Source organism: Rhipicephalus microplus, unplaced genomic scaffold (assembly GCF_043290135.1).
Source record: "Rhipicephalus microplus isolate Deutch F79 unplaced genomic scaffold, USDA_Rmic scaffold_120, whole genome shotgun sequence".
Classification (NCBI taxonomy): Eukaryota; Metazoa; Arthropoda; class Arachnida; order Ixodida; family Ixodidae; genus Rhipicephalus; species Rhipicephalus microplus.
The window spans coordinates 415,119-430,775 of NW_027464692.1; the positions used below are offsets into that span (position 1 = coordinate 415,119).

Here is a 15,657-nt window from a genome sequence, read left to right on the forward strand (position 1 = left end):
ATCAAGATATTGCAACCACATAATATAGAGCCTATATTTCAGAAAATGCATCACACTTGGTTGCTCTTTTTTTGTCTGTTGTTTCTTCAACATGCTGGCCAGAAATGTGGGCGTACGTCGACGCGTTTTCTGCGTTTTTTATCAGCACATTTTTGGGGCTTGTGCACTTTTTAGCGGTAACTAAAATGTCAAAATGAACAAAAATTGTCACATGAGTTAGATGGGGCGTTTACGTAACTGGAACTAGAATTAGTAGTTTAGGGGTTTTTTTTATTTTTAGCAGAAATAGCAAATTTATTACTGCAATATTTATGCATTGACAAACACACAACAAAACGTAGGAAAACGTAACAAATCTTGCTTTTGTTGCACAATCACAATTTTAGTTTCACTTCTGCAAAGCGTTGGTTGCTACATTTTGCATATTCGCAATGCTGCGCGATTTTTACTTCTTAAGGATAAAGTAAATATAAAAAATTGAGAAAGCAAAAGACAGAGACACTCTATACAATTTCAGACAAATTGTAAGCTGGAATGCAAGCTGAGTATTTCTTAAATTTATATGCACATTTATAACCACAGCATTTATTACTACTGCTGTACAGGCCAATCTCAATATCTATTTTTAAGCTCTCACCGCACCTTATATACACCACTTCTTTTTTATTCGCAATTGTTCAGGTAGTAACCTCTAAAGAGATTCATCAAATTGCTAGCAGTACGATCACTGAGGTGATGTTGAATCGGGGATAGAACTTGCACAAGGCAGGGCCGCAGAAGATGAACGATGCTGTCATTCGTGACAAAGTTCTTGTGATAACGCTATCTCGTCAAGTCAAGGCAGAGCCATTCAAGATAGCGGATATATAATTATTGAAACTAACCGGTCATTCACAAAACAGCTCTGAGGAACAAACAAAAACAAAAGGTGGGCCCTAAATGTTTTAGCACATTGAAACACCCTTTGTTTTGCTAGCCATGCATAGGTAATTTTTTTTGTGTGTAAGAAACATTTTGGTGGGTGAGTTGGTTCAAAGATTTTATACGGTATTGAACTGCGCGAAAAGACGAGTACACGAGAAACCATACGTGAAAACATGCAGATCACCGTGACATATGTTCGTGGTGTTCGGCATGGTTTTTTTTTTTTACTTGTACCGTCATCTTTTTGTGCAGTGTAATAACATCTATGGGCACTAAAAAAACTTTTCTCTATCCACTACACGCACATACAACCTAAAATATATTATCGTAAGTTTTACGTACCAATATTTTAAATCGTTATGAGACATGCCGTAGTGGAAGTCTCCGGAAATTCGGACCATTTGCGTTCTTTGACGTGCACTCACATCTCTGACATAACATAGTACACGGGGCCCATCGCCTCCATCAAAATGTGATCGCCGCAGCCGGGGTTGAACCCACGACTTTCAAGTCAGTGACCGAGCACAGTAACCGCCACACCACTGCAGCGGACGTTCACGGTATATGTTCACGGATGGTATATCCTGCCTATATATTTTTCGCTCTTTCTGGCCCGCCGAATAAAGCTTCAAATGTGCGTTCTTCTGATTAACGTGGCTTTCCTTTGTCTTTTTCTCTCTTGTGTATGAAAACAAAACGCACCAGACAAGGTACCAGAAACTAAAAGTATAAAAAAATTGGGGGACCCTAAAGCTTCTCTTTTAAGAGTTGAAACGAAATTCCATTCCTAGTGCACATTTCAAACACTTACTGTATAGAACGTTTTCAATCTTGCTCTGCACTCATTGCGTCGTCTTTAGGGTGCAGTAACGTGTGTGTCTTTTGTAGTGGGCGGTGGTTTTTCAAACTATGAAGTCATCAAGATAATTCTCTGTTCTGACTCTCGATGGCAATGTACGCGTGCACCACGCATTATTGCGGCAATATTTCATGTTGTATTGTGAAGCATGTATACAGGACACGTGTGTTTGTAAAGCGTGAAAGCTACTTTTACTGCATATCCGAACATAAGAAGGTATTTTCACTGTACTCACAGGCAGAGGCGTGGCTGTGTGATATAGCCCCCGCTTGCCATGCAGACGACCCAGTTTACATCCCCTCTCAGACCCAGATTTTTTATTATTAAGTTGATTTGCACCTGTATTATTTTCTGGTCTCGCAAAAATGATGATTTTTTTTTTGCTCACAACCGATGACGCCGACACCCACGCCGAAATTTCTATTAAACGAGCTCGTTAACGCTATTGCATTATTATAGAGGTTAAACTGCGCTCGCTCAACCAGGGCCATGGCTCCACTTTGCTTGCGCACCATTGAAACGGATCTCGCCTCGTTTTTTTTTTTTTTTATTCTCACAAGTGCGCCCATTTTGCGATATTTACTTCTCGACACTCATCTGTCTCAATTACCCTATATATTAGGACCTTGATGTTTATTATTAACCAATGCACCAAGAAAGTGCAAGGCGCTAGTTCGGTGCAGTCTACATTTCTGAAGTGGATCCTTACAATAACAAAACGAAACAAGAGCTATACCAAAAATTCACCCACGTTTGAAGCCAACAACATTACTAAGGAAAGGAGACGTGCTCAGAACAGTCAGCTTTAATGGCTTCGTGTCGCAGGTCATCTGTATAGAAGAGCTAAAGGATTGCTGCGTTGGTGCCTGTGATGATTTGGGAAGGCTCAACCAATGTTTTTACAAGACTGCAAACGAACAAAAAGAAGTTTCCACGCCTAGTCTTTGGAGATTGTTATATTTGTTGCAGGTTTCATATCCCGTCCACCTCCTATGTCCTGGGCAGTTGCGCAAAAGAGCGCGGTGCTTAGGCCTCCCCTTCTGTGTTGATCAAGTTCCCTTCTGCGCCTTGTGCGTTTATCAGGTCGATAGCATCGATCGGGACGTCGTTGAAGAATCATGAAGATACAGCTGAGAGCGTTGTCGTGAGAAATTTGTGAAAAAATCAAGTATCGAGTCAACACAATAACTCATGATATAAGAATGGCATCTACATCTCCACACGGGACAAGTATATGTTGGAAAAATACTGTGGCTGTTTAGCGGTCAGTGCGAAAAAAATGTTTAAGCAATACATTCACGTACCACCAATTATACGTTCATTCATTTCGGCTGCCCCCTCTTGCGTCATTAATACTAGTGAATGAATACAGTCAAACATTTCATTCCGCTGATTACGCTTGACTCTAACGTGTTCAAAACGATGGTTGTCACACATTTGAGAGTGACTGTAGAGTGAACCTGGCCCTCTTTTAATTTGTTTACCACTAGTAAGTATGCGGATAGTCTATAAAACTGATATTCTGCATTTTACTCAAGCAATATAATACAAATAATTGAAACAGTATACGCTAGAGCCGTAAAAACGTTCTATGGAGACGCTGTCACACTCCAGTTACTCGCTTCTCACTCGCACCATATAGGTTGGCAATGAAAATGCCATCGATCATGTTCAATAATTGGCGAGCACTATAGTCACAGTTACTATTTACCTTCGTGTATTCACTGTCTCCTTCTGTAACCGTTTGTTCACTCTTCCGTCACTTCCCCAGCAGAAAGACGAAAAATATTACAACAACCTTGTCAAGTAAATCCAAGGAAAGTGGCCTTTTATGAGCCACATTAACAAAGCGGTTCATTGGCACTGCCAGCGTAGCCCAGTGGTAGATCATCGTATGCACCATTCGAAGGTCGCAGATTCGGATCCTGCAAGTGGCAAGTCCATTTTTATTTGTTCACATTTACATTACAGGTACTTCGAATAACATCACCTATACTTTCCCTGGCATTATTGTCTGTTTGTTCTCATTATTATTCTGTCTAACAAAGAAAAACCAACACCTAAATTTACACTTTACTTCCTTCATAGCGCGGGTCACATTCCAGCAGACTTGATGCCTTGAAAGGGTATACGAAGAGTTATTGGTCAGCTGTCAGCGCGTAATAAGATCACGTAGTACGTGACGCCAAACAGGCAGAAAGGGTGTTCCACATTCGTCGTAATGACAACAGGTGGTGTTGACTGACGCTCCCACGTTTATATGCACATATGTACCCTATGACATACTCGCACAGCGCAAGACTACGAGCAGTTACGGCGTAACTACGGAGGAAGAGACGACAGAAAAACTGCGCACTTTTTTGTCCTTGTCTCTTCTTCCGTAGTTACGCCGCAACTACTCGTAGTCTTGCGCTGTGAAAATATGTTAATTCTCAATCATCAACTAGCCCAAGCATCTCTCTTATCAAGTTATATCCTTTAAATTTGAGCGGGAAATTACCGCCACCATAGCTCAGTGGTAGAGCATCGGGCGTGTTATTCAAAAGACACAGGTTCGGATCCTGCCAGTGACAAGTTATCTTTTCGTCCCCTTTTCATTGTTCACATTTATATTACAATTACTTCTGAGAACACGCGCTACACTTTCCGAGGCAATATTGTCTGCTCTCAATTATATTCTAGCAAAGATCCCTTATATTTACATTTTCCCTCATTAACAACGAAGTTGTAACATTAGGAAAACACGAAGAAGTATAGCTTACATTTTCTGGCCATCAACTAATCACACGCAGTTGAATGGCTAGACACGTGCCAGACGTGAAGCCACTTCCCAACGAATGCTGATTCTCGCGAACAACGTGTACTTGGTTATTATCATTAGTTCCCTGAGGCTGAACAAAAGTCGACGTGCAATGGTTGCTAGTCTAGCTCGCCTATTTCTTATGCGGTGCCCTTATGTGTTTCTTATGTGTTTTTTTTTGTTTCGTTCTTGTTGCACTTCGAGTAATTACTGGCAAAGCTGCAAGCCGGAAAATGATTGGCCAATGTCACCTTTTTTTTATCTTTTTGCATACATGCAATCACTGTGCGCCATCAGTTTACAGTGTTAAGTGAGGATGAGTAAATACAACAGAAGCAAAAGAGCATAAACCCTGAGGCGCGAAATCTCTGCCGCAGTGGCCGGAAATGAAATACGGTGGCACGCTCGATAAAGCGGCGTGTCTAAAATGAAAACGTGGGCCTTTGTATGTGGCTTTGCTGAAGCTTTGCGGGTTGGTTTTTTTTTTTACGACTGTCTTCAAAGAACACTGAAACTTTATTCCTTTCATTTTTGATTATTTTTTGTGCTTTCCCTTTTATTTAATTTTTTTCATCTAGCTCACGAACAGTAATCGCGCCTTTAGCTGTTCTCGCCTCTTCCGTTTAGCCCTATACATTTTTTACATTGTATATTTTCCCGCCATTTCTCGACTATCATTTTCAGCCTATCCCGTAGCTCTGCTTGAAGTAAAGCTTTTTTGTATTTATTTCTACATACCGACGCTCCTGGCACGACTTAAAGTATCACTGGTGTGCAGAAACTCCCTTCATGCTGCGCTTGCGCGTTTCTTTGTATCAAGCAGAATTTTTTTTGTGTGTGTATGTATCGCTAACTCTACGGCTGCTGCTGCCTCAAAAGAGAGCGATGTTTTCATCTATCCGGATAGTTGATGTCATTCGCTTCGCTCAAATCTCAGCGACTCTAGGAAGCTCGAAAGCTGTTTGTCACCAGAGGCACTTCCCGAAGACTCTTTGACTAAGCGTTAGAGGCACGTATATAGGACTGCATGTTCCTGATACAAAATTAACGAAGCTATATCTCTTTGAAAGAAAAAAAAGCAAGTAGTTAGGTTCACTTAAGATTTGGTTATTAGCTGAAACGGATGACTTTCTGTTCGACTTGAAATACAGTCTCCTCAATCTGGAACCATGGAATGAAAGGAGCACGTGTCAGCTCCAGTTCGAGCAAAAAAGTTTGTCGAGCATGCTTTGATTTATACTTGGACATTTTTTTTTAATTTTGAGAAGTGCTTATAATGGAAAGCTTAAGTACAGCCTTTTGATAATAGAATTGCTTTAAGGAAGTGATATGGACCATTTCTAAATAGCAGTTAAGAAAAAAATTAGAACCAGGCTTAGTGCATTACTCAGCATCGGTACATGGATGCCTGTCCCAGCCTTCTCGGGGTTAGTTACTAATTTTAGTGCACATGTAAAACACGATTCGAAAATAAGATCTTTTATTCAGTTACAATGGTTTCGACCCACCATTGTGTGATGAACTGTTTTACTGAACTATTTCGATTTAATTAACAAATATACAACCGCTATAGGGTTTGCTCATTTTGCGCATTCTTTCTTTTTAATAAACCCCTTTATTTTACACTACTGCTTGCACCTTGGAGGCGCAAAATAACTTATTAAGGCCTTGATTTAAGCCACTGTGTTTACTGGCTGGTGTTTCTAACCAAAATTTCAGTATTATTTCACTAGGACTTGTAGGACCTGGTGTCGTTCACCAATCTTACGTGATATATTGAAGTCCTGATAACGACATGCTTAAAGTAAGGTGTTACTTCGCCCTCCGATCATCGCACTCCCTTTAATTCCACTTCAACTTAATTTCCTACGAAAAGATTGGCGCCACAGTTCAAGGCTTTCTTCAACGGTACCTGTAGCAGGAACAGGTAAATGTGTAAAAGACTTTATGCATATCTGCTGTCACGCGTTTCGTAGTGGTATTGAAATTTCGCAAGTGCTATACAAGAAAAACTTTTTTTTAGGTTTTATTCTTACAAATAAACAGCATTTGATCGCGAAACTAAAGCAATAAACAGCTTGTTTTTTGTGTTTCACTAACTACGATTGGTGACTCTACTTCGAAGTTAGTAGCAACGCCTTGCACACCAAGTGAATAACGCCTTCACGTCTGTTAAATTTTTTTTCTGATAGAGTTCTGCATTGTAGCTAACCACAGAAGCGAGTTACCTTACGAAACAAGAATAATGGCCACGCATATAATTCAGTGATCTAACAATCATGAGACTCTTGTAGGTCACATATAACTACGTAACCAATCACGCCATTCACGCCATCGGACAACAACCTCAATCGGCACACAATCTCGCGACAGCTTGAGTCTTGGGCACCAAACGAAATCAGGGAGGTACGACTGAATCCTAGCAAGAATTTTTGATCCATCGACGTAATACACCAGCCATCTATTGTATCTCTGCCCTGCATCAAGGACTTGGATTGCATTCAGGTATAACAAACTCGTATTCCACTGAGCAAGGACATGGTAGTTGGTGTAGGTGTAATATAGTATGTTGTTATCACCGTTCCTTGTGCCGATATTCCGATGGTGATCAAGGACGTAAGTGACTACACCAACGTAGTCAAAGTATCACGCTTGGGCAAGTCGCATTGCGTGAAGATTGCATTCAGAGGCGACACTTTGCCATGCTACGTCAAGGTAAATAAGACACTTTTGACACGTGGTTCCTTCATTTACACCAAAATCACTTGGAGGCCGCTAATGTAAGAACATGGGTGATGTGTGCAGAGTTTGCAAGATCGTCGTACTTTGCCTCGATGTACGGATCCCCAGAGTACCGAATCGTGCCGAACAACTATCCTGAAATGTTCCAACTGCCACGCATCACATGAAGCTTCATTAAGAGAATTTACTGCATTGAATAAAGAATGGAGGGTAATAAAACGGATTGTAAGGTATGACTCAACACACAAAGAAGCCGCAGATATTATCAGAAAGCGAAAACGACGTTTACAGTAACGACGAAGGTCTAAGAATATTGCTGCCCAATCTGTATTATCAGGTAATACAGTGGACAACCTGACTTCTCTTTCCCGACAGCTACCACCACTACCTACACCACCACCACCACATATACGTATACCAACGCACTACATTCTGAGGAGTCCAAAAGACGCAGAGGGTAGAAAGGTGGCGGCTGATGTCGAGTGACCGTCTTTACCACCACGGCCCACCCACAGAGAGACGACACAAGATTCGACGAAAGATTTCTGCGACGAAGACCCGCGTGTCGCCGCTGTGTTCAGGTCATTGGTTAGCACAATGGGCACATTCCACGCCAGATTGACAACCCCATCAGCTCGAAGCGCAGTGCAAGTTCTGGACATTCTGGAGCCAGTCCTTGCAAGCCTTCTTTAACATGTGGTTTGATGTGTACGTCATCTAAGGCAGTAGATGACCCGTCCTTTGTGACAATTCACAGTATTATGACATTCTGGGCATGCGCAGCACACGCTGATATGTGTGCTAGTGTATTACTTTACCTCTCTTTCCTATACTCGATACCCTATGACTTTCCCTATGACTTTCGCATGTATGCGCAAGTCATAGTCAATATCCCCTTTATAGTCAAAGTCAATATACCCCATGACTTTCGTATGTACAATTGATTTAGTTGGCCCAACGAGAAAAACAAACCCCTTGCTCTTCTCCCTTTTTCATCTTCTAAATATTGGCATACGTCATGTACATTCGTAAGGCACCACTTCTATTTTATTGTTGCTTTATCCTTGTTATACTAATGCAGAAGGTTGCTACATGACAGAAACCATCCAATACAATTGTCTGATACGACTAACTTTAAAGAGGGCTACCACTCCCAATGACAGACAACAATCTATGAAAAAACTCAACGAAACGAAAATGAACGCCGCCAGAATTCTGAGGGAGCCGAGGCGGCGCACACACAAAGGCTCCCTACAGCATTCCGATCGGCTACCGCCATCTCGGAAAAACAGCCGGAACTTCAGCAGCTGGGGTCTTGCCTCCGGGAATTGTTGTCGCAAGAGCAGCCTCTCCGAAGCTTTGAGAACAACTTGAATTGCGCATATTTGACAAGAGGGGGCGCTTATGCTCACAACTGATTGGTGGCTACAATTAAGGTAATCAAGGTGCGAGTGAAATTCAATCCTTAAACACATAGTGATAGTACTTAACTTTATGGCTAGGTGGTGTGAGCCACCACCCGAGATAAAAGGCACAGCCGGATACATCCATGCATCCATCCTAGGTTGTACGAAAATAATGCTGATAAATACGAGTAAGGCTAATCATGCGGACTCGAACAACATTCGCATTTAACAGCAATCACGCTGGTCATTTTGTTTGAGCATATTGCGGAATGGTGACAATGTTACCTTTATGTAATGGAGAGCATGTTATTCATTACAGACATGTTGGACTCTGTATTACCACTTTTTCGAATGTCCAAGCAGTGCAATGTCTGTCATATTAGAGGTAAAATCGTTAACAGTGCAATCAATAAAAAATAATCAATTTAGAATACAAACTTGACCTAAAGACACTACCGTAAAGGGTAACTGTAAATGTCTCTTTTAATAGGTACTCATTTAGGCACAATAAAAATAATGTACTCAGAGGGTACGTGAAACTAAACAATGTTACGACTGTGTCTAGAAATAACAAAGTTTCGGGTGCCTAATTTATTTGTGCACAGCTCATTTATTGAGTCACAGCAGATTATGCTGTTAAGTAAAATACCACTTACCTAAATGATGTTGCTCCTCAGTGATGTCAGCGATAACCACGCCAAAGTCAACCTATATGCTTGAAATTATATTTCCACTTTCCATGCGATGGCGTTTTTATGGTCTTTCTATGGTATGTACGCTTTCAAAATAAATCTGTAAAATAGTGATAGATCTATCCCTATATATATGATTTTGTGTGCGCTATACGAATTTCCAGTTTCAGCGGGTCTCAAAGACGTGCTCACACATACGCAAGTTGCTTTCTTTTTGTTGTTGTTTTTTTGGCACAAAACATGTTTGGTGTGAAACTGAGTATGAACCTCTTCATTTTCATCCTTAATGATCATTGAGACCCCAAACAGTGCATGGGCCTTGTAAGTATCCGTAAACTTACATTCGATGAACCTAGCCATCTGTTACATTCTTGATTACCTCCATGCTCACGCTAATCAATAAAAAAGCTGTTCGGAGAAAGGCAGCCACTTTAGAGCAGCGGGAGAAAAATCTCTGAGCCATGTAAGACCGTTCGTGCTATGCTAGCCTTCAGAGCAGTTAACTTTAAACAGGACACGGTACTACAGCATGCTACGTAAATATTGTGGGGTGTGTTGTGGGGTTTAAAAAAAAGAAAACACGTTGTAGCAGGATGTTTCAACGTTGATGAATCTGGGGACCATTACCTGCAACCATTAGCCATATTGATGTGTCTGTTATGTCGTACCATTAGCAACAGGGTTGTATCATCTAGGGATCAGAGGACCCTATAAAAGCTGAGTGTGTTGGCTAAGTAAACATAGCTGCTTCGTCGAGCCTACAGACAAGGCTGTCACTGAAATTGGTCCATAGGTAACGGCTTCTGCAAAATTTAAGAATGAGGCTGATTAAAAGACGTTCTGCTATTTCTTGGCTACTACGTTCACTCACGATCGTGCTTTGCGCGGGAACATTTATGTACCAAGCTGGTTTACAAGTTGACATGTACCTAGACTATAGTCACCAGTCTGTACCTACCGAAGTGAAGAGACAGTCACTCGTCTTCCCATCAGTGACGACCTGCACCAACAGCTGGTGAGTGAAAGTTAATATATGAACCTAAACTGCCACACTAAGGTAATTGAAGCATATTCGTTACAGCTTTGAGTCTATGAATATGCAGATATTCGAAACTTTTTCATTCTTAGATTTGGAATAATTACCTGTGTTTTTTTTAAACACTATTATTGCTGAATAGTGTCTTCACAAGATCTTGACAGTGCAGTCTACTATCACAAGGACAAGGTAGCACTAACCGATAGTTATCTCATACTTAGACCACACTTCTTGAGTTTATTGTGTCAAACGACACTGGCTCAACTTTTAGAGTGACACAAGCTTTAACGCAATATTTTTCATTTGCGGTTTTGTATTGGAAGAACAAAAGCACTGTAGGTTGAGAACATAGATCAGCATAATACAATCACCGAGATAACTCTTGCACAATTTGCTTTTATTTCAGGATTAATAAGAAGTCAGAAGCATGCCTCAAGATTCCTCGATTGTGCACTAAGTTTGGCCAGGTACGTTTTAGAATTTTGTTTGTAAAACTTGTCATGGAATACTAATTGTACGAACAAAAAGAATACTTCATAATACATTAACCTCCCTCCCCGTTTTTGAGGTGATGTAATGTTTGCGTTGGGTGTGTTTCCGATGGCCTCGTATTTAATAAATTACGATGTTAGTAAAATTCCTTTTGATCTTGCGATATGGTGCGTGATCCAAGCGTTAGATAGAAACTATTAGGTGGATTTTTCTGTACTATTGAAGTGTGAAGGAGCTCTCATCATATGCAAGCGCAATGCCTTCTTTCGTTCTTTTATACAGGAGGTTCTTTGGGGCATTTTTAGGGCCCAGTACGAACCAGAGATGCGTACTCTTGTCGGATATGAGCCAAGAGAAATTTTTGATTGCCGTATGGAATCGACAAGCTCCGAGTGCAAGTCATTTAACTGCACCGACCAGTAAGTGTTCACTGAGCCATGTAAGACAGTTAGTGCTGTGCTAGCGTTCCAACATCTTCCGTAACGAAACAGATTGGCACGTCTTGATCAATGAATATACTTCAGGGCCATAAATTAATCTGGGATTGTTCGCTGGCAACATACACCAACAATACGTGCCCTTCTCTACTGAAACAACAGCAACGATGCAAATGTTGCTCGCATAAGTAACCTCCGCTAGATATTCATCTGAATGGCTCTGAACTCACATCAGCTTTAAACGCTATACAGCACTTCAGCGTGACACAACAAACATTTAGATGTTGTCTTAAGAAGCTTCGCCAGGCAAAGGTAACATTAAACAAGGCTGAAAAATAATAAATTGCCATTTCTAATTAAATGCCCTGCTTTTCTACCCCCCCGCGGTGGTCTAGTGGCTGAGGTACTCGGCTGCTGACCCGCAGGTCGCGGGATCAAATCCCAGCTGTGGCGGCTGCATTTCCAATGGAGGCGGAAATGTTGTAGGCCCGTGTGCTCAGATTTGGGTGCACGTTAAAGAACCCCAGGTGGTCAAATTTTCCAGAGCCCTCCACAACGGCGTCTCTCATAATGATATGGTGGTTTTGGGACGTTAAACCTCACATATCTATCTATCTATCTATCTATCTATCTATCTATCTATCTATCTATCTATCTATCTATCTATCTATCTATCTATCTATCTATCTATCTATCTATCTTATTTTCTATTTCAGCATCAGAATCACCTTTCTACGCTTACCCATACTGCTTTGCTACACCTTAGACAGTAAGCTATACGGAGGGCATGATAACACGCTTGATAAGTGCAGCACCCCTTGGTTATACGGTGAGTGTTCTTTTTTTTTTGTTCTCAGCATACGTAAGTTTTAATGAAATTACCTTACCGCACATGTGAAATCAACTGCCAAAATTCAATGGCCGAGGTTGAACGGGCTGCAGGATTTTTACACTCTTCTCATGGTGCATTGTGTCCGCAGTGAGAATGTTCCTGACCTGTTTCTTAGAGTAGAACGCCGTGTATAAATTTGCAATCTTAGTTATACACACAGTTCTTAAAAGTTATGGCAAACGATAACAGTTACTAATGTCACAAAGTTACGCCATACTTACGAGGTGCAGGTGCTTCGACGCGCTGTTCACCATGAGAACAATTTGTTGGAGTTCAAGATGTTGAAAAGTCAAGAAAAACACGAAGCCATAAAGGAGTGAACACAGCAGTACAAGCGCTGACTACCAATTTGATGGCTTCTTCGAAGAAAACTTTGCTATGTATAATCTTAGTTTCTGCGCTAGTTACATAAATGAAGAGAACGAGCAGTGGTTTCTCTACAATGTGTCGAGACTTCTACTAATGCGTCGAGGTGTATAATAACAATAATAACCTCCCATATAACATAGCATCGTGTATAGGTATAATCACCCCTTTTTCTTATAATACACCAGAAAAGGTGTGCTTTTTTATGTGTTTTTTTATTTTTTAAACTTGAGTTAACGGTGCTTATCTCAACTAGTACAGGTAAATGCGTAATTTATGCACTGTTATGCACTGCGCTTGCATTTGATATGTCTAATACACTATTGTGTTTTCTTTTTTTTTTCAAACTTGCTGATCAATACTATATTTTAATTCGACGCCAGATGTCACTTTGTTTGTACTTACATCTATTTTTCTGCACTTGCCGTTGTTCTTTTATACGCTACACTCTTATACTGTGACTGGCCCCCTTATACAATGCCTCTGCGAGAGCTGTAAGGTTTTCTAAATAAATAAAGAAATAAATAAATAAATAAATAAAAAGTTGTGTAGGCCTAGCTCAGCGTCCAATAGGTGCATTCACGAAGCTTCTCGCTTGTTGCTTTCTGCTTTTCAACGCTCCCTTTAACTAAGGATATCTCCGACTTCACAATTTATTGAAATCCGCTTCTGTGAAGAATTCCTAACGGTTTTTTTTTCTTTTTTTCTGTACTTCTCAATCTTTTAGAACTACATATTCGCCTTCACTTTTTCGAGAAGAACACTCTACGGCTGGTGGCCTCGCTTCCACTCCCGGTGTTTGTGCAACAGCCGCAGCTCTGCAGACCCGAGCGCAACGCCGCCATCGCGCTGGTCGAGGGGAAGAGCTACGACATCGCTATCAAGCAGGTTGCGCTCGAAAGCTACACCAAAAATATATAAGCAGTTCCTTTTTGTATTTCTTTTTTTTTTTGCCTTACTCATTATTAGACACATGCAGCAATATTATAAAATAAAGAAGAACGAAAATAACTCACAAGTCAGTTCGTCTACCCTGGTGCTTCTAGGTTTCAGTTATCTACATTTAGTTCAATTGAAATGCAGGCTGACTGCGTACTTCAGTGAATGTATGACAAAGATGCAAGAATCTACATCAGCGCGCGTCATGAACTTGAGCACGCATCATGAAACCCCAAAATATTTTTGGACACGCATTTTGTGATTCCATTGCACTCGGCTGCTACTGGGTAATTTTAGCCAGGTGCAGAACAGTTTAAACGTCCTGGGAAGAAGCTGCTCTTATCTAAACACCACTTTTGACCTGTGTCAGCTCAGTGGTCAATCTGCTAAATTGCAAAATCTAGCAGCTGCCGGCAAGTTGTGTGGATTGAAGAGGGCCCCTGCACGGACAGAGGGTGCTTGTTAACATAGGAACATTGCCTTGCGCTTGTAAAATCGACATATCATGCACGTCCCAACATATGGTGGAACTTCTCAGAGAAGTGTTTGCAGTTCGCAAAATGTGTTTTCTTTTTGTTGCAAAGTCTTTCAGGGTGCTCACAAAATGTTGCCGGTGAGAAGTTGAGGATCCCGAGAACAAGTGAATGAAACCTTCAAGCACGGGACGTGGCCTAGGGCTTATAAGTAATTCACTAAGTCAGCTAGAAATCGTTCCCTCTGCTCTCTAAAAATGATGCCATAAACTTCAGTAACCACGTCATAAAGTCTAACACAACGCTTATGGGCAGATTCAAACATCATGAGCTGCATATTTACGGAGACCGCCGCGGTATGGCGCTACAGATCCACGCACTCACTTGAGAACACACGACAGTAAGCCACGTGCTCTAATAAGAGGGAAAAAGTGCTGAAACTGCTGAATGGACTTATTTATTTTCGCCCCCTTGTTACCCCACCCTCGCGCTGTTTTTAGTGCTCTCGCTGGTACGAAAGTAAATAGAAAGCGCTTAAAGAGTGAAACGAATCCTTGTGATCTCGCTCGTACTTGACGAATGCTGAAAATGTTTGCGGTGGTCGATTCGTGAGGCAGTAAACTACTTCATGTATTCCATTTCATCATTGCTTCGAAGAGTGTTTCAGGGCCTCTATGAAACAAAAATTTGCAATCTAGAAAGAGTGATCTCATACTTATACTTATATTGAGCAAGATAGCTTGGTTTTGCCTTCCATGATTGTATAAATGCCTAATCAGTTCTATTTAACCTTATTAGCAATTTTTCACCAATTGCAGCAAACAAAACGACGCCTTCCATCACCTTTCTCTTCACGCTGTAAGGACTACAGCAGTGACGGAGTGAAACAAGAGTTCTACGGAATTGCATCGAAAGAGGTAATGTGCATGCGTTCCTCTTTCACAATCATTTCAGCGAGGCAGGAGTGACTAGAGTTAAATCACTTTCGCGTCTTGATATATATTTCATAACAACTCGAGCGTTTTCCAAGCACTTTACGATCAATAATTTTGTAACTATGCGCAAATGTTCATCGCTAAGTGAACCTTTCATTGTGCAGCTAGAAAAGCCTAGGATTTCATAAATTTGTTGTCCTTAAATGCTTACATGCCTCGATTACACGGTTAACAACGGCATATTTATGATTCTAAATATACACATTGTCGCTGTTAATAGCAAAAAAAGTGCTAAATAAAAAATATTTCGCTTCTGATATTCACATCAATAAACAAAAAAGGAAAAAAACCGGGAAAAGCTATAGGCTGGTTAACCAGACGCACGTTCGGTTAGCTATCCCACGCCTGATAAACGGCGAAAAGAGACACAGAGAAAAGAGTGAGATTGACAGAATCACGTGGTCATTTGTGGGAGTACATGAAGACTAGTCACACAAATCTTTAAAAATTAAGCAACTAGGTAACACTTTCGTTACCTACTGCGCGTTCGAGCCACATGTACATGGCCGTAGATCCATTATTGTAGATAACGATCTTTAGTCCAGTCAGTTCAGAAGCAGACGGAGTTGGTATTACTTTGTGTACTAGCAACCACAGCCATACT

The 15,657-nt window shown here is 41.0% G+C and overlaps 1 protein-coding gene across 1 annotated transcript; it reads left to right on the forward strand.

The window, feature by feature from the left end:
* The first annotated feature begins 10,346 nt into the window (after positions 1-10,346).
* LOC119172624 (uncharacterized) lies at positions 10,347-13,567 on the forward strand. The gene is made up of 5 exons (XM_075885321.1): positions 10,347-10,438; positions 10,866-10,926; positions 11,234-11,370; positions 12,105-12,217; positions 13,374-13,567. The coding sequence occupies exons 1-5, from the start codon at positions 10,347-10,349 to the stop codon at positions 13,565-13,567; spliced, it is 597 nt and encodes a 198-aa protein (XP_075741436.1).
* Positions 13,568-15,657: the final 2,090 nt, after the last annotated feature.

Coding starts and splice junctions, on each gene's coding strand:
- LOC119172624 (XM_075885321.1), top strand. CDS start 10,347: ATGTACCTAGACTATAGTCACCAGTCTGTACCTACCGAAGTGAAGAGA. Junction 10,439..10,865: donor ACGACCTGCACCAACAGCTG/GTGAGTGAAAGT, acceptor CTTTTATTTCAG/GATTAATAAGAAGTCAGAAG. Junction 12,218..13,373: donor CAGCACCCCTTGGTTATACG/GTGAGTGTTCTT, acceptor TCAATCTTTTAG/AACTACATATTCGCCTTCAC.